The sequence below is a fragment of the Diaphorina citri genome, unplaced genomic scaffold (genome assembly GCF_000475195.1).
Source record: "Diaphorina citri unplaced genomic scaffold, Diaci psyllid genome assembly version 1.1 scaffold11, whole genome shotgun sequence".
NCBI lineage: Eukaryota > Metazoa > Arthropoda > Insecta > Hemiptera > Psyllidae > Diaphorina > Diaphorina citri.
Window position 1 is genome coordinate 543,437 of NW_007377450.1, and position 20,724 is coordinate 564,160.

Consider the following 20,724-nt stretch of genomic DNA (forward strand, 5'->3'; position numbering starts at 1 on the left):
TTTCAGTTTAGGTATGGCCAGATTGTGCGGAATGGTTCAAAGACGTCTCAAGCAATTCAAAATTCAAGTTCTTGTGACGACTGACTTTACTATGATGGTTTATAAAAACAGACACTATGTGCTGTAGGTTTTAGTTGACGTTTTATTTGCTACAGTATGATTCGCACTCCCAGGTGCCTAAAATTGCATCAGCTACGACTTGAAGACACAAGCAAATACTGTATTTATCCAAAAGAATAGTTGTGGATCTTGAATAGTATCAACATCGTCTAATCACAAAATTTTAGCCAAATCTCTTCAAAAACTTCATTCCCTAAAACTTGACAGGTGAAACATTCTCACCTTTTATCGTCCCTTTAAATCCTTTCTATGCCAGTCCTAAATATTACAGTGCAAATATTTCAAAACCTCTAGATAAGCATTCGAAGTCTATTGGCATTAAAAATACTCTCTATGGACTTTTTACAATTCCTTTAATCTTTAATCTAATTAAGTTCATCTACACAATTATATCAAGTTGTGCTTTACATAGTAAATATCAAAGTGTAAATAATGTTAATTTAATAAATTAAGTTCATCTACACAATTATATCAAGTTGTGCTTTACATAGTAAATATCAAAGTGTAAATAATGTTAATTTAATACTAAGAATAATGCGATGACAATCTTCACCAAACAATCATCACACCTAATACATACGAGTATTATTATATTTTCATTTTGAATAAGTTCACAAACATTATTTACTTCTTGCCATATTCTTGTAAAAGCACAATTTGATAAAAACTTTGGATTAGTAGCTGTATTACATGCATAATTCTAGTAATAATTTATTAAATAAGTGTAAGTATACTAAATAATAAATAAATAAATTATTTGCAAATAGATATATTGCATACATATTTATTAAAATATAGATATGTACCTATATCTATTAATCACAGACCTTAAACAACTATAATATGTAAAGAACCAATTGTTGACGCTCTTTAAAGCTCATTTTCTAAATCTACCTGCTGTGTCCAATAGTTATTTTGTTGTTAGAAGAAGTAATGCATACACCTATGTATCTATCAACAAATACCTAAATATTCATTTATTTATTTATTTTAGGATTTTTATAAAAATATATATCATCTACTATATTGTTTAACATGACTATTTTTCAATGACTTATAGTAATATTGCAAATTTATTTGTAAGTCTTCGTAAATGTTACCAAATTGTTCGTGTTCTTAATTAACACCATTTAATCGGTATAAACGGAGTATTGAATATCCAGGCTTTCCATATCGTATGAAGAGTACCAGGGCAAGTTTCACCCCAGAAAGCTCTTTCTCACTCTGGTTGTATATCATCAGAGTTATTACTTTCCATGTCTGGCATTTCCTCGTGACCTAGTTTATCTTGGTTGGTGTGAACTACACCATCTAAATTATTACCCACAGATTCATCAGATAGATGTTCAGCCACTTCAGTCTGTGGCACTGCAGTTGCTGCACTTGGCGGCGAAGACAAAGCATCGCTGGAACTTGACTTAGGAACTTTACTTGATGAGCATTGAAGATTTTCAAGACATGTTTTTACAAGTCTCTTTTTTATAGGTGTTTGAGATTCGTTTATATCAGTCGATTTTGTAGGGGTTGAGAGATTCTCATTATCTAGTTTTATATTTTTACTACATGTAGGACAGTTCCTATTACTACTTGATGAACTACCGTCTGGTGGTTCACCATCACTGTGATCTAAAACATTGAGATAAATTTTAGGAACATTGGTCTCATTCAGTTTCACAACTTCTACATTCCATTCCCACTGTCCACCATTGTTATTAATGGGAGTCTCATTTCTGAAATCAAAATTCCACCTTTGTCTAGAAATGTCATCTAATTCTTCAACTTGTCTATTGAGAAAATTTTCAGCTTCACTTTCCCGATTCATTTGAAGTCTTCGGTGACGCTCAACAGAATCGTCATCATCAGAAGGAGCTTCATTTTGTTCTTCACCATCTTGGAAGAGTCTTCGCTTTACTGATGAAGGTTGGCGGGGATGGGAATCTGGTAATCTACGACTCATTAACATTTCCTGAAACACAAAAAAAGAAACGGTCATATTCAGAGTAGGTACTAAATTCTTTATCAGTAGCTAACATTAGGTATCCCGTAAAGAATTGTTTCAAATATGTTCAAAAATCTGTTTTCACTGGAAACTTTCCAGACTATGGTGCCACTCATATTCAGCATTGAAAGATATATTTTTCCCATAAAGTTATAATTTTAGTTCAAGACCATGAGATGGTCTTAGTGATTAGCATTGAGATATAAAATCACATTGAATTTGAAAGATATTCATGTAACAATGCTAAAATAAGAATAGTAGAAGATATGACTTTTGAAAGTGATTTTTATCTCACGACTTTGAAGCAAAGATCTTTAATAATCTATATAAGTTCAAATCCAGCTGAGGTATCTATGTACATAATATTTCTACCAGACTTCATTGTAGACTAGAAATCTGAAATTAGACCCATTATTGGTAATTTCCAAGTCTCGTTCATATTCTTCAATGTTCTTTCAACCCTGATAGAAAGAAAATCGCAAAGAAAGAGTTTCAGTCACCTTTGGCGGGGGTTTAGGTGATAAATACCTATGTTGCCCCTTCAATAGACAACCTGTTTTCTATGAGGTATAAATGAAATTACAACAAAACAGGAACAATTTTAGAATATTTTTGAAGAGGTCAAAACAACTTGGCAAAATAGATTTTTTTCTTTTTTTCTTTTTTTTTTTTTTTCGTCTTCTTTTTTGTGCGAAAGGGTTCTCTCATATCTCTCAGTCTAACAGTTCATTTTGTGATAAGAAAACAGGAAAATCAACTTTGGTGTTTACTTTAGACTCAACCAAGTTACTTAACGGATCTTCTACCAATGTGTAATTTGTTTCGAGGTACTTACAATGTGCTACATAGGGAACTCTCTGACAAAATTAATTAAGTTTTGTTGGATAGTGAAAATGTCTACTTCTTTGAAAACGTGTCAGGTTTATTAAAATCCTATTAAATCTCATAACTGATTGAATCAGAGAATCAGACTTCAGAGTACTGATTGGATTAGCATCAAAGGTACTTAGAATCTTCTTTTGAAATATTTTGCAGATTAGGAACGTGAAAGGAAACTTAACAAAGAATAGTGAAAATGTCTACTTCTTTGAAAACGTGTCAGGTTTATTAAATCTCATAACTGATTGAATCAGAGAATCAGACTTCAAAGTACTGATTGGATTAGCATCAAAGGTACTTAGAATCTTCTTTTGAAATATTTTGCAGATTAGGAACGTGAAAGGAAACTTAACAAAGACTAAAACTCGTCAGCCTGAGATTAATTTGCTGTAGATACAACACCAGTTTCATTCGATGTGTGCACTAAATCAAGTTAAGTATAATTAATCAATTTATGTCAATTAAAACATTTTGATGAACCTCAGACCTAAGCTGAGCTATACAGTATTACAAGCCTATGTATACATATAGTTTTTATTATGTACCTGAACCTATTTACTTTTTTATAACATACGTATACTGTTGTCTATGTTTGCAATAGCCCTGAACGATCCCCACAAGCTGGCTAGTACTGAACAACATATTATGGCAAACAAACTTCTTTTTACCGTTATCAATGTGCATATAAAACTGCATCTTAGAATGTGTGACGTCACTGCGTTGCATTTGATATGACCTAAATACACCGGATATGATCAATGAATTTTATTGTACTAGTCTGCATGTATGCAGGCAGAATTCAGAATGCAAGGTTAGGTTTGTAACTTGCAATATCTGTGTTCACAGTTAGGTTTGTACAAAAATGTACATACTTCTCAACAACCGACTCTTTCATTGCATAGAAACTCTTTACCGTTGAAATTCTATTTTATGAAAAAGGATGTAGGATAAATAAAGCTGTCGGAATAATTTTTATATTTTTCCCATAAAGTTATAATTTTAGTTCAAGACCATGAGATGGTCTTAGTGATTAGCATTGAGATATAAAATCACATTGAATTTGAAAGATATTCATGTAACAATGCTAAAATAAGAATAGTAGAAGATATGACTTTTGAAAGTGATTTTTATCTCACGACTTTGAAGCAAAGATCTTTAATAATCTATATTTTAAGTTCAAATTCAGCTGAGGTATCTATGTACATAATATTTCTACCAGACTTCATTGTAGACTAGAAATCTGAAATTAGACCCATTATTGGTAATTTCCAAAGTTCAAATCCAGCTGAGGTATCTATGTACATAATATTTCTACCAGACTTCATTGTAGACTAGAAATCTGAAATTAGACCCATTATTGGTAATTTCCAAGTCTCGTTCATATTCTTCAATGTTCTTTCAACCCTTTGTTGTTCATATTGGTATCTTGTTATGGCAAAAGTGTTTGTACTAGTATTCGGTGAATATTTGTCTTGGAAGTGTCCTGGCGAAATCTGTACCCATGCACTCTAAGAGAATCTGTGGTTTTACTACGAAAAATTCATAAAAATAGTCTATGAAAAATATTATGGTATCATTGAAACATTCTCGAATATGAAAGAGGTTAAAGACTATGTTGCTTCGAAATTGCTCTGAAGAAATTATCCTGATTCATTGTTTATTTTTCTCGAGAATCAAGCATTAAAGTAATCATCATTTCCTATCCATAAGATGCAATGTGATGCTAGATCCTATCGACGCTATATTTACAGACGTACAATATTTCCAGGTCAAGTCAAAAGTCAAAGTTTAATCTTGAATAGGACAGTGTACAAGGAGATGGAGAACAAAATAGATACCCATTTACCCATTATAAACTATGCTGTAATTTATTAATTTTCATAAATATTGGACATAATGTAGTTCAGTGGTCGAATGCATTTAACGGCTATACACAGAACAGTTACATTTTTTGTGCTTTTTAGATTTACCTGTCATTTGAACTTTAGGTTCCTACATAATTATATCAGTACCTACAACCTATAGTGTTTTTACAATTAGAAGACAGAGGTACGAGTGTTCTTATATGTTCCATACAGTTTTGCCTAAAGTCAAACAGCTTCCTACTCCATTTCGAAATCTCTAATTTTACATCGATAAATCTTCTTTCTTTAAGTCTTAAAAAAGAACCCTTTGAGTCATTGTGGTCATAGAACGAAAGTTTTGTAACAATTATTAATGATGTCTTGCAATTTTCTTAGGGTTATTTGTGAACTATTGAAACCCACGTGATTCCACTAAACCTTGATTTTAAGACTGATAGTTTATTTTTATCTCATTTTAATTTTTTAAATTGGACATAATGTAGTTCAGTTATGTTAAGCTTGTCCGTCATGATGAAAGCAAAGATGATAAGAAGAAGAGGATGAAGAAGGAGAAGTAGTGGGTGGCCTAACGTCACAATTTTGGCCAAAAGCTGCATTTCTTCAGGAAAGCACCAAATTTGGTATGGACCTTCATTGGGATCTTTTCTTAATAATACGTTCAGAAGGTGTTGTAAAACATGAGATAATATACATCAACTCTGATATCATCTCGGGTCTCCACGTAAATTTGCATATGAATAACACATTGTCCTGTCTTTACCATATATATGAATATTACTTTTCTTAATAATACGTTCAGAAGGTGTTGTAAAACATGAGATAATATACATCAACTCTGATATCATCTCGGGTCTCCACGGTAGTTCAGTTATGTTAAGCTTGTCCGTCATGATGAAAGCAAAGATGATAAGAAGAAGAGGATGAAGAAGGAGAAGAAGTAGATTTCGAATAATTATAATAAGCGTGTTTCACCCTTAGACATTAAACCACCATTTCGTGTTGTTTTTGGTTTAGGGTTTCGGGTGCCTAGTGTAGACGATAAATTTAAAGTGTTGGGTTTCAAACGTTGAAAGACATTTCACAGATTCGGCTTTGAGTGACAAGTGTCCCTCGCGTAAGATGTATCACCCCAAAATATACAACATGGTCTGTCATGTCAGAGAACTTTGGTAATGTTAAACAGATGCATCTCCCAACCCTCTTGTCGATATTATTTTAAATACACCCCCAAATCCCAGAAGATTCGTTGAACTCTTCAGTACGTGCTCTCGAAGAATATGCTTTAACAACTATGAGTATTGCATGCAGCAGACTTTAAAGAAGTGAAGATGATCTTGAGCCTTGAGTGTAACCCCAGAAACTTATTATCAGTATCTTGAAACCCCAAGGCAGACCTAACTCCAGATGTGCTCTGACACCCCCAAACCCTTAGCAGATCATAATGAAGTGAGATTAAATATGTTTATTATTAATGACTTTACATGATCATTTTGAGAGTTGTTTGGTTTTTAGGATCCGCATTGAGAAATTGGAAAGATTTCAAACTGAAAACTTTGCTCGGATCACTTAATCAATTAGAATTTGCGGTAGGTCGAAGAAAATATAGGTATCTGGCTTAAGCAAGATCTCAATGATTGCTATTGGTTCTTTGTTTTTAATGTCGGGCTGCGAAGTATACAATTAATTTTCAAACTATCTGTTCCTCGTATTATTCTTATTAATTTCTAATGCTTCTGGTAGGAAGATCCAAATCTAAAATTGATAGTAATTAGTCAATCTTTCGTATACTTATGTAAATCGAGGTCGCACCTTTTCAATACTGGAACATGATCGTTTCTAAGTACATACGTACATGCGTAGGTACTTGTTTATGTAATTTCAATACAAATTTAAATAACAACAACGCAAGGTTTGAAATTTCTTTTTTGAACATCTCATGTGCATTTGTAAGTGTGAAATAGGTACCTACTTTTTTCTTTTCTTAATAATACGTTCAGAAGGTGTTGTAAAACATGAGATAATATACATCAACTCTGATATCATCTCGGGTCTCCACGTAAATTTGCATATGAATAACACATTGTCCTGTCTTTACCATATATGAATATTATTCTTATTTAGATTTATGTCTACTCGATGCTGATTTATAGTTTCACCAAAAATCGTAACAAATAGTAGCCCTTTAATGGATAACTAATCAATCAATATCAATTGGCAAAATAGATTTTTTTTTTTTCGTCTTCTTTTTTGTGCGAAAGGGTTCTCTCTAGGGATTGCAATGCGGGATCCCGCAATCCCGCAATCCCGCGGGATCCCGCACCTTTTTCCAATCCCGCAATCCCGTACCATATATGAATATTATTCTTATTTAGATTTATGTCTACTCGATGCTGATTTATAGTTTCACCAAAAATCGTAACAAATAGTAGCCCTTTCTCTACGTGAGTGAGTCTTTTCTAAGTTCATTTTCATACAAGTTGACTCCAATTACTTCATACATACCTAGTACCTACTAATACTCGTACTCGTACCTATGGCAATGGCGTCCTATCAATGAATTAAATAATGATTCAATGTACACAAGTAAAAGAAGTGACAAACAAAGGGCGAAATTATAATTGCCCATAGGCGATCTCTACCATTTACTCACACCGGTTGACTCCAATTGCTTCATACATACCTAGCACCTACTAGTACTCGTACCTATGGCAATGGCGTCCTAATATCAATGAATTAAATAGGTAACAACTATTTATGTATACTTACTTGTAGGTACATGTTTCCTGTAAAGAGGATGATATAGGTAGATATTTATTTAGATTCTTTATTGATTATGATTCAATGTACACAAGTAAAAGAAGTGACAAACAAAGGGCGAAATTATAATTGCCCATAGGCGATCTCTACCATTTACTCACACCTATAAAAGTTCCCTCGACAAGTAGTACAAATACCAAAGAATGGCATTTTTCAGGCAGATTGTAAACAAATCTCGCAACACTAATGAAATCGTTTCTGTTTTGTTGTTGTTGTTGTTGTTGTTGTTGTTGTTGTTGTTGTTGTTGTTGTTGTTGTTGTTGTTGTTGTTGTTGAACATTTCACCAATGATTCCTAAGAAAACTTTAAAAAATCACCCAGACATGAGGTTTGAAAGGTCTACGAGTACGTGTGTTTCTGATTTCTGCAGAGTTTTGTAGAGTGACTAGTGACGACTACTATGGTTGGTATATTATTTTGCCTTGTGTTATTATTCCTTATTATTATATTATCTGCATTATTATGTAAAGCACGCGTGAAAGCCGGGTTTGCACTGCCTCCAAGGACTCTTTCGAACCAACTGAAATTGAGTTTAGACCGAGAGATTGGTTAGGCTATTGAATTCCAGAACATATACCAAATCGTGCTTTTGGAATACCATGTTCGAAGGATCTGGTGGTAACATGATCGACCCCTTTTGTGATAATATGATCGACCTAATCAATGAATACTTCTTCAGAATCTTCAGATACCTATGATTACTTTGACTTTATCTACCACATCAAAACTGGCAAGGCAAGGAAAATCCATAATTTTCTATGATTTCCCAAGTCGTGATTTCACCCTGGGGCACATAATATGTGATGTAGCAAGTAGCCACTGTGTTTGCAACTATGACTGCTAATGGCCATTTATAATATTCTGCAACTTTTATATGCACACATAATACTTTTAGTTCAATCTTTAAAATGCAATTTAAAGGTGGATTTCCACCAACGCGACTTTTGCCGCGCGACAGGGTCGCGCGGCAAAAATCGCATAGTGGAAACGTGTCGCGCGACACGCTATACCAAATCGTGCTTTTGGAATACCATGTTCGAAGGATCTGGTGGTAACATGATCGACCTCTTTTGTGATAATATAATCGACCTAATCAATGAATACTTCTTCAGATACCTATGATTAGGTACTTTGACTTTATCTACCACATCAAAACTGGCAAGGCAAGGAAAATACATAATTTTCTATGATTTCCCAAGTCGTGATTTCACCCTGGGGCACATATGATGTGGCAAGTAGCCACTGTGTTTGCAACTATGACTGCTAATGGCCGTTTATAATGTTCTGCAATTTTTTTATGCACACATAATACTTTTAGTTCAATCTTTAAAATGCAAGACGGGCGCGACACAAACAATACCTAGCTGTGTGTTCTGAAATCAAATCATTCATTGCAATTTGCAGAGTGTGTGCAATTATGATTAATAGTTGGTAAAGGTATTGAAACTTATTAAGATTTTCAATTGTGGAGGCACGTATACGTTACCAGTGACACAAATAATATTTATCATGTTTTTTTTTTTTTTAAATCAGAGATACATTGGACACACATATTGGGAGCCACTGATCAATCAGCTTTATTTCATTGCTCAAATGCCCACGGACATAGCTCCATTACAACTGCAGAAAATAACACAGCAACAGTATCTTTCCCCTCGAGTTCCCCAAGGTTTGGAGTTGAGCCCGTAATATTTACTCTAGGCAATAGTTGCAGTACTATCTGACTGTTGCAGTAAATATGTATGTTAGGTACTTATATAGGTTGTAATTTTATTAATTATTACTAATGATGATGAAAAGTATGATTAATAATAATAAATATGCTGTAGGTAATACCTATGTGCATAGTATTGCTAACGAGAGTGACAATTCTGAATGAATTTTCATATTGTGCTCCCGCTTGTTCTGCATCACATCAGATGGTTATTGCACAGTAACATACTCTCTGTCTGCTGCACTGTCCTCATTAATTCATTGCACATCATGGATCTCTCTATTCACAAAACGAGATCAAATAAAAATTTAGTTGTGAACTGGAGAGAACTGTCTGATAATTTTCAGTTATTTGTTGGCTCTATTGTGCTTCAATTGATGCTCAACACGATATCTGTGAGTATCAAAACCTTCTACGTGATCAGAATGATACGATCAATCATTTTAGGACAAAAGTACTGAACACTTGCTGTTCAGGGTGATTTGTTGCAAATCTTCATTTTTGCTGAGAAAGGTGTGCCCAAATGTGGTTCCTTAACTATCTTGATCAAATTATTAACGTTGATGACAGAAAAATATGGACAATATGGAGATATTTACCTATATTGACAGTAAAAAGTACCAAGAATTGTGATTTCCTGATTTGCTCTAATTTCAATCATTTCACGCTTCACGCTTTGTCCCCACTTTCCCTTAAGTAACTATAGTTCCGATAGTTTCGACAAATAGGTAGTCTTAAGTTATTCTTCTAATGACGTCTCATGAAATCACCCAGTAGGTAGCTACATATCTAGGTACCTATGCAATGCAGTAATGAGTATAGTTCTGCCCTCTTTGGTTTGACATAGTCTGCTGTTGCAATTAACATAATAATAGTGTGATTGCTATTGGTATAAGGTGTCATATTATTTGAAAATTTGGAACCTCGTGACAGACTCGCCTTGAGGATAAAAAGAATGCATGATAACAATTTGAAAAGAAGCTGATATTTCTGAAAAAAAAAAAAAAAAATCTAACGCTGTAGTTTTTGAGGTTTCTTGCAGTGTCTGCAATTATAAAATTCTTCAAGTGGAATTTCATGTAACCGACCGTTTAGTTTCTGGACATTTTTCTTGTTTCTACTAAGGTCGAATCAAAAGAATGCATGATAACAATTTGAAAAGAAGCTGATAATTCTGAAAAAAAAAAAATCTAACGCTGTAGTTTTTGAGGTTTCTTGCAGTATCTGCAATTATAAAATTCTTCAAGTGGAATTTCATGTAACCGACCGTTTAGTTTCTGGACATTTTTCTTGTTTCTACTAATGTCGAATGCATTTAACGGCTATACACAGAACAGTTACATTTTTTGTGCTTTTTAGCCATTTGAACTTTAGATTCCTACATAATTATATCAGTACCTACAACCTATAGTGTTTTTACAATTAGAAGACAGAGGTACGAGTGTTCTTATATGTTCCATACATTATGTAGGTTAGGTACTTATATAGGTTGTAATTTTATTAATTATAAGATAATGATGATGAAAAGTATGATTAATAACAATAAATATGCTGTAGGTAATACCTATGTGCATAGTATTGCTAACGAGAGTAACAACTCTGAATGAATTTTCATATTGTGCTCCCGCTTGTTCTGCATGACATCAGATGGTTATTGCACAGTAACATACTCTCTGTCTACTGCACTGTCCTCATTAATTCATTGCACACCATGGATCTCTCTATTCACAAAACGAGATCAAATAAAAATTTAGTTGTGAACTGGAGAGAACTGTCTGATAATTTTCAGTTATTTGTTGGCTCTATTGTGCTTCAATTGATGCTCAACACGATATCTGTGAGTATCAAAACCTTCTACGTGATCAGAATGATACGATCAATCATTTTAGGACAAAAGTACTGAACACTTGCTGTTCAGGGTGATTTGTTGCAAATCTTCATTTTTGCTGAGAAAGGTGTGCCCAAATGTGGTTCCTTAACTATCTTGATCAAATTATTGACGTTGATAACAGAAAAATATGGACAATATGGAGATAATTACCTATATTGACAGTAAAAAGTACCAAGAATTGTGATTTCCTGATTTGCTCTAATTTCAATCATTTCACGCTTCACGCTTTGTCCCCACTTTCCCTTAAGTAACTATAGTTCCGATAGTTTCGACAAATAGGTAGTCTTAAGTTATTCTTCTAATGACGTCTCATGAAATCACCCAGTAGGTAGCTACATATCTAGGTACCTATGCAATGCAGTAATGAGTATAGTTCTGCCCTCTTTGGTTTGACATAGTCTGCTGTTGCAATTAACATAATAATAGTGTGATTGCTATTGGTATAAGGTGTCATATTATTTGAAAATTTGGAACCTCGTGACAGACTCGCCTTGAGGACAAAAGAATGCATGATAACAATTTGAAAAGAAGCTGATAATTCTGAAAAAAAAAAAATCTAACGCTGTAGTTTTTGAGGTTTCTTGCAGTATCTGCAATTATAAAATTCTTCAAGTGGAATTTCATGTAACCGACCGTTTAGTTTCTGGACATTTTTCTTGTTTCTACTAATGTCGAATGCATTTAACGGCTATACACAGAACAGTTACATTTTTTGTGCTTTTTAGATTTACCTGTCATTTGAACTTTAGGTTCCTACATAATTATATCAGTACCTACAACCTATAGTGTTTTTACAATTAGAAGACAGAGGTACGAGTGTTCTTATATGTTCCATACAGTTTTGCCTAAAGTCAAACAGCTTCCTACTCCATTTCGAAATCTCTAATTTTACATAGCTACTTCAGTTCAGAATATGCAAGTTTACAAGTTTTCTGCTTGTTACTCTACTGCCCATTTTGTTCATGTATGTATATTGTACAGATACTAATCGTCCACATTAATTATGTCCATATTTATTAATTACTTTTCAACATCTCTTCCAAAGTTTGAGTATATTTCCAAAGTTCAAGCATATCCATAGTAACATGAAAAACATAAAAGCTCCAAAGCATGGATCACCATTTCCCATCTCCCAAAGAAGAGATTAGGTGTAGATTTTATAAAACTAATACCTACTTCGGTATCTTTTAACATAAACTTGGATTTTAGGAACCTAATTAGAATTTTCGAACACAATCTTGTAAAGAACTGATAATGGAGTATAGGCACACATACAAAGAAATGAGTAGGTATAATTTAAACCCGTCATAGGTACATAAATGCAGGTTTTAAAATGAAATATTATGCATTATAATTAACACAAGTACATCATTGCTCGAGGCTAAGATGATAATTCCAAACGAAATATCCATCTACATATCGTATACGGTGTTATTAACATTCTTCCTTACATTCAAATGCAGTTTTTAGCTATCACTTATTACCACTAATTATGAGTGCCCATGCTATGCAATCGTATTTATTAGGTATTATTATCACTCACTTAAGACACATAGGTAGGTATTATGTGAGTTACCTACCTACCTATGTATTTCATCTTGAAAGCACTGCAACTTCTTAGTTGATTTGTGAAGGTACATGCACCTAACTAGTTTAATACTCATAATGTTATTTTTCAACTGTCCTGAGATAATATGTAAATGGGTGTCTTACAAGAATCACTAACCAGAAGAATCAATAAACAAACCGATATTGCACCCAAAGATCCAGAAGACCCTTTTTCACGCAGACCCTGTTATAATTATATTGCACACTTCTGAAACTTCTCTGAACGTTTGCCAATTGCTACTTCTGTTTCTGTTCCAGACTCTATCACCCTTGGAAATAGATTCTCTCGTAAATCTATCAGCATGTTCTGTGGTTCCATATGGTAAGACTAAAATTGACACGTGATTGCTACCAAAAATAGAATTTCTCCTTTGTTTTCAAATCTCTCAATTTATGGTTTAGTTTCAGGACGTCTACCGTCTGCTGTCTAGAACGTTGTAATGTCTTGTTCGACACACGCTTTAAAATTGTCGTCTATAGGAATTAATATTGTGCCATGTTGGGTATTTCTAGATCTGTATTGTCAAGATTGGAACTAATGAATGATTTTAACTATTCCTAACTTTATGTTTTATCAGGTATCTAGACCCTTCTTATCATATTGCGCTATGTTGTAATGACTCAGTAAATCGGTTGCTAAAAGCGATCCCTCCCAGTGCCATTTGATTATGAAAATTATACCCACCAGAATGTTGCAATTCTTTAGCAAATTCTTTGAACATTATAATAATATGATTTCTGCATAACATTACCTTGGTTGTACATTTCTTGAGTTCGTTCCTCTAACGCTAGGTATATTTTCAAATTTTTTTATGCAAGAATCTTAATATTCTAGAGATATTCCTTGTAGGTACGAATATATTTTCTCTTTCTTTTCTTCTTCAGTTCTTCTAATTAGCAATTCAACAGTTTCAGCTTGATATCATTACTTCTGTCTACTTAGGGCCATTTTACATCTGAACTGCAAAATGCAGCAAACTGCAAAATGCCTAAAGTATATCTTTATCTGCAACAGCATCCTGTATGAAACTACCTAACTACAATGCGGTCAATGTGGCATTCCATAGTAGAGCAAGTATTAACATGTAGGTATGTATTTATTTCTGCGTTATCATTAGTGCCACCTTTTGCGTTGTTTTTTGAACTTTGCTTTTCCGTCACACTCAGAATACTGCTTGTGCGCTTATGATGTGAAGGTTTAGACTTTAGACAGTTCACTAGATAAATGGGTACATATAAAAGTGTGTTGATTTTCAGATACTACAATAAATTCCATTATTGACTTGATTTGGGAGTTTGCGAAATGAGGTGAAAATGGCACTGTACCTACTGTTCTGTAGCGGCATGGTATCGGCTTACCCTTCAGTTTAGCTCAACAGTTTAATATTGTACTGCTTTATTACTGTAGTAGACTGTAGTAATTATTTCAGAAGATACATTTTTTCTCTTGAACAATCATCGCCCACACTTTTTTTTATGCAAGAATCTTAATATTCTAGAGATATTCCTTGTAGGTACAAATACATTTTCTCTTTCTCTCTTTCTTTTCTTCTTCAGTTCTTCTAATTAGCAATTCAACAGTTTCAGCTTGATATCATTAGTTCTGTCTACTTAGGGCCATTTTACATCTAAACTGCAAAATGCCTAAAGTATATCTTTATCTGCAACAGCATCCTGTATGAAACTACCTAACTACAATGCGGTCAATGTGGCATTCCTTCAGCAAATTGTGTATTAAGATGTTCATCGTAATTAGTTTGTTTTTCACTCATTGTTTTAAATCGGTCTCAATGTCGTATCTACAGCTCCTTAAATTTAAGTTGACCTCCGATCATGGGAAACGAGATCTTCACATGCATAATTTTTTTGTTCACTGTTTTTAAAGCTTCAGCTCCTTAAATTTAAGTTGACCTCCGATCATGGGAAACGAGATCTTCACATGCATAATTTTTTTGTTCACTGTTTTTAAAGCTTTTACGATTTCCTGGTAATTAAAATGTTTCATTGTTTCTAAGCTATTTCAATACTCAACCTGTAGGTCGCGATTTTAATGCTCTTTGATTAGGAATAAAACACGAACATTGTTAAAACAAACGAAAATGTAGGTACCTATACTGACCAATAATGTACTTAGTACTTACTAAGAAGGTTTACTTAGCTTATCAATCTGATGTATCATTAATGTACCTTATTGGTTAATAACACTAGCCATACTCAAAATTACAACCTAAGGCTTGTCAATTTCTTAAATTCCTTGATAAATTTGAGTTCCACAATGTTCCTTTTATGTTAATATTTAGAATGGGTGCAGTTTACTCGAGTCTTGAATTCCAATCATTAATATGACAAAGACAACAAGCATTGGTATTCACAATTTTGGAATGTTGAAATTTGGGAATTTATTTATTAAGTAGGTACCTAAGTACTTTATCCTAGAAAATAATGCCGAAACTATAATAATAGACGTTTTAGTAAGTATGTCAAGTCCATGATATAATATTCTAATATGGAATATGGATTTATCGACCAATAAAGTTGAAAGAAGACTCGTAAATTTTATTAGGATCTATTTTATGTAGGGCATGTAGGTACCAATACTGTACTAAGTACTTACTAAGAAGGATTTACTTAGCTTATCAATCTGATGTATCATTAATGTACCTTATTGATGGTTACTAACACTAGCCATACTCAAAATTACAACCTAAGGCTTATCAATTTCTTAAAATTCCTTGATAAATTTGAGTTCCACAATGTTCCTTTTACGTATGTTAAAATATTTAGAATGGGTGCAGTTTACTCGAGTCTTGAATTCCAATCATTAATATGACAAAGACAACAAGCATTGGTATTCAGAATTTTGGAATGTTGAAATTTGGGTATTTATTTGTTAACTAAGTACTTTATCCTAGAAAATAATGCCGAAACTAGAATAATAGACGTTATAGTAAGTATGTCAAGTCCATGATATTATAATATTCTAATATGGAATATGGATTTATCGACCAATAAAGTTGAAAGAAGACTCGTAAATTTTATTAGGATCTATTTTATGTAGGAAGATAATAACACACAATAAGCATATTGGCATCAAATTTAATTTTACGTCTCAATAACGTCCTAACAGTCTCTGATGTAGGTACCATATTATTTCGGAGCGTCCCCTATCATTTCCATATTAGACACACTTGATATTAAAATACGACTGGATCACCCAATGATTGTAATTAAATTTCTGATCCTCACAACGCATCAACTTGAAAGAGGATGAAATGAAAATGATGATGAACTAATTTCGGTGGGAGCATTTTGAAAAAACAAAGATAGGTACCAACTGTAGAAGCGGAGATCGCGAAATTCTCTCACGATATGAGAACCTATGTGTGGAAGTTACTAGGGAAGCTTGCAATTAAATTAATTTCGCAGATTCGTGCTCTAATTCGGTCGGACAACGATACACATAGAGTTACAATTTTCTACATCCATTCAAACATGATCTAATTCTTTAACTCGGAGGGATCTATTAGAGTTACAATTTTTTGATAAATCTATTGCAATAAACCCTATTAGTTCCCATGGTGTAAGAACTTTGAAGAGGATAAAGCTTTACTGGTATCCCATCATGGACTAGCCAACTTTTTTATCGGTCATTGAACCATAACATACTGGAGCCAACAAAGCTTGAACCTCTTACCTTACTCTATGAGAAGTAATCAATTGAATGCAAGCACAAGTCATCAGAAATGCAAAGAAGTAATTGACAACTGGCAAGTCATAGTAAACATTCTTACTATGAACGTAGAATGAAGAATCGCCATTTTTCAAACAAATTTGTTGAAGAAGGAGCCTCATTAGGAAATCAAGTCAGGTCCTGTACAATTATTAAACATTAAGAGTGTAATGAACCTGCAAACCTAGGTGATGCAGCAGAGTAAAAAAAAAAACAAGCAACCTGTAGTACCGTGTAAAAAGTTTCATAGCAAAACGCAAAATCATTGCAAAGTTATCTGATTCAGGACTACATCCTTGTATGTAAGTACTAGGTGTAGTCCATATGTTACTACTTGTTATATGGTCATTATGGTCCTCATTGAATGTATGTCTAAAAAAAAACGTATCATCATCTTTCTGTAGTCATCAATACGACAATCATTGTCTGAAAATGTCAGACATTGACACATCCTATCAAGACTAGAAGACTACTGAGTTTTTCTCCGATGTCTTTTCGTCAATTTTATTGCAGAAGAAAATCCTTTAATTCTTTGATGCTGACAAAGTTACAAGTTTAACCATCATTGGCATCATTATTGAAGATGACTCTTTCAAATTAGATATCTCACGCTATTTGAACAGAAAAATATGGACAATATGGAGATAATTACCTATATTGACAGTAAAAAGTACCAAGAATTGTGATTTCCTGGATTGTTCTAATTTCAATCATTTCACGCTTCGCGCTTTGTCCCCACTTTCCCTTAAGTAACTATAGTTCCGATAGTTTCGACAAGTAGGTAGTCTTAAGTTATTCTTCTAATGACGTCTCATGAAATCACCCATATCTAGGTACCTATACAATGCAGTAATGAGTATAGTTCTGCCCTCTTTGGTTTGACATAGTCTGCTGTTGCAATTAACATAATAATAGTGTGATTGCTATTGGTAGCATTTCCTGCGTTGGAACAAGCAGGCAAAATTCTAGTAGGTATGTTATTTCAGTCACACTTAGCAAGACTTTGTCTTCCTTAGTTCTTACTCCTTACCCATTTCTTCAGTCGATGATGAAAATTTATATTAAATTTATGTTCGTTCCCCTTCTTTTCAATTGACTCAGAGTTGACAGTTGGCATCAAGTACAGCCACGGCACCAGGCAACATTTAGTTATAATTACGAATTAAGATTTCTGCACACGTGCTCTCGCGGTTGCGTCTCTCTCTCTCTCTCTCTCTCTCGTGCTGGTGTTATAATACTGGGATCAAATTGCAATATAGGGATATAGGGGGGTTTCACCATTCATTTTTGGCTACCTTTGATTAATCACAGAGAAAAGCTGGTTTTTGCTAATGAGACCCCTCTTCTTTCGTTCTAGATTTTCAGGTAAAACTGTAGAAGTCAAACTACCCTTCACATTGGGCGGACGTCAGTAAGATTGAACCAACTCTGAGGATAACATACCCACTCTGGAAAACTCTGATCTATGTTTGTCAAAGTAAGAATTGTTAACAGAAGAAGAAAATTAGAAAAGAGAGTCAGAAAGAAAGTTTGTTACCTGAGATACTGAAAGCGGTTCTCCTTACTCATAAGCTCTTAACCAATGAAATTCTCCAAAAGTCTTGCCAAATCCAAGATGATAACTAAGTATATTTAACAACACTAAAAGGGCACCTATAACGATCCAAATCAGAATATAATCAACCACGGTACAAATTAATATTGTGGATGGCTAAATATCGCCGGAACAAATACACGACATACGCACACAATTACAACACAGGTGTAATTACAAAAGTAGACATAATGAACCAGATAATGATATTGCTCAGAAGAGTTGATACATTTGTAACAGTTGATACAGACAAAGAAATGACTGTGAATAATCAATTAGAGGCAATCTAACTTTTTCAACAAAATTAAAATATTTGGATGATTAAATAATTTGTAAACCCACGGTCTCTCGCCAAGCTGTTTCCTTCAGTGCCCATTTATGAAGTTCCTTAATTAACCTCATGTCCTCTCTGCCACATATTATGAACGTAGTGCATTCCGAACCATCTCCCCTAGTGTTATTGCTGGTGTTATACTGGGATCAAATTGCAATATAGGGATATAGGGGGGTTTCACCATTCATTTTTGGCTACCTTAGATTAATCACAGAGAAAAGCTGGTTTTCGCTAATGAGACCCCTCTTCTTTCGTTCTAGATTTGCAGGTAAAACTGTAGAAGTCAAACTACCCTTCACATTGGGCGGGCGTCAGTAAGATTGAACCAACTCTGAGGATAACATACCCACTCTGGAAAACTCTGATCTATGTTTGTCAATTCTTATGTAAACAGAAGAAGAAAATGAGAAAAGAGAGTCAGAAAGAAAGTTTGTTACCTGAGATACTGAAAGCGGTTCTCCTTACTCATAAGCTCTTAACCAATGAAATTCTCCAAAAGACTTGCCGAATCCAAGATGATAACTAAGTATATTTAACAACACTAAAAGGGCACCTATAACGATCCAAATCAGATAATACTCAACCACGGTACAAATTAATATTGTGGATGGCTAAATATCGCCGGAACAAATACACGACATACGCACACAATTACAACACAGGTGTAGAACTACGGTACACAAAGCTAAAACGAGAACTATTCGACCCAACCAATAGAACCAGTGAGTACCGAGCTAAAAGCAGTGATTCAAATCACAGTCTCGTTATTTATTCATGGTTTTCCTACATACAGGGTTTTCTAATTACATTTACTAGTATACTGGAGATACTATAAGTTTCGGAGAATGGATAGTGTTTTTTGGGGGGCCTTACTCACAGTGTGTTTTGAGTGAAAGACATTAACCAGAGAAAGGTTTCAAAATGATCTGATTGGACTCCTGATGTAGGAAAGAACCAAGATATAGCCTGCAATCTACAACCAATCATAAACTTCTGTGACTGTGAGTGCCTTTATCTTCAGATGAAAAGCTTTTTCCGGTATGGTCTCAAAATAATATTCTATAGACACAATTGATTGAGGACTGAAGTACACGAAATCCTCATTTAGGTAGATTTGATCATTGTGGCCATTCGCAACTTGTGCCTGCAATCTACAACCAATCATAAACTTCTGTGACTGTGAGTGCCTTTATCTTCAGATGGAAAAGCTTTTTCCGGTATGGTCTCAAAATATTCTATAGACACAATTGATTGAGGACTGAAGTACACGAAATCCTCATTTAGGTAGATTTGATCATTGTGGCCATTCGCAACTTGGAACCTCCTGTATGGCCGACTTGGAGTGCTCATTAATTTATTCAAATTAATTATGCTAATATATTTTTAACGGATATTTTCAATTGTGTTCATGTTTGTGCTTGTTGTGCAGCGTATTCGGTACGTACTCTTGTGAACAGAATTGTTGTAGAATGCAGTACCAAAGCAGGTCATGCATTTGCGATTGTCGGTTTTCTATGTTTGTGAGATTGTTAGATGATTTGCTGGATTCTGCAATTAAGGTTGAAACTTGCTGCTGTTTTATCTCTGTGATTCTTTTTTTTTTTTTTTTACTTGGATGTATGGAAATTTTCTTTTTTATCACAATGTAATAGTAGAGCAAGTATTAACATGTAGGTAGGGTAAGTGTACCATTTATTCGCCCACCTAAGGGTTTTTCCAGACAAAAACACTTATATCTCTGGTCCTAATTATTTTGGAATAGTGATCTTAGGTTCATTTGAAGCGGAATTTAGTCCTTAATAGAATGTATTTATAGCGAATTAATAATAGTCTACCGATTTTCCGAAAATTTCCATCAAGTGAAAAAAGGCGAGTGTTCCTATTATTCGCCCACTTTTCAGAATGATGTTCCTATTATTCGCCCATTTGGTTCCAATTATTGGCCCACCTCAGTTTTTGCCATATTTCTTCAATAAAAATTAACAATGGCTCAAAATTAATTATATGTGAGGTTGGAGGAATAAAATAGCTATTGATTGAGTCCATCACGGATATATTAACTTTAATAGAAAAAAATAGAAAAATATTAAAAGAAATAGAGTAAAAATATGAAATGTGTAAACTAAATTGAAACATTTTTTGTATTACCTGTCAGCAAGAAACAGACAAACTA

At 33.9% G+C, this 20,724-nt stretch overlaps 1 protein-coding gene across 1 annotated transcript in view; it reads right to left on the reverse strand.

Moving 5' to 3' along the window:
* Positions 1-1,331: 1,331 nt before the first annotated feature.
* Positions 1,332-20,724, reverse strand: part of LOC103506220 — a 22,355-nt gene continuing 2,962 nt past the window's right edge. Inside the window, exon 2 of the mRNA XM_008470612.3 lies at positions 1,332-2,086. Coding sequence (XP_008468834.1) covers positions 1,340-2,083 — 744 coding nt within the window. The 5' untranslated portion in view covers positions 2,084-2,086 and the 3' untranslated portion in view covers positions 1,332-1,339. The remainder of the gene's footprint in view (positions 2,087-20,724) is intronic.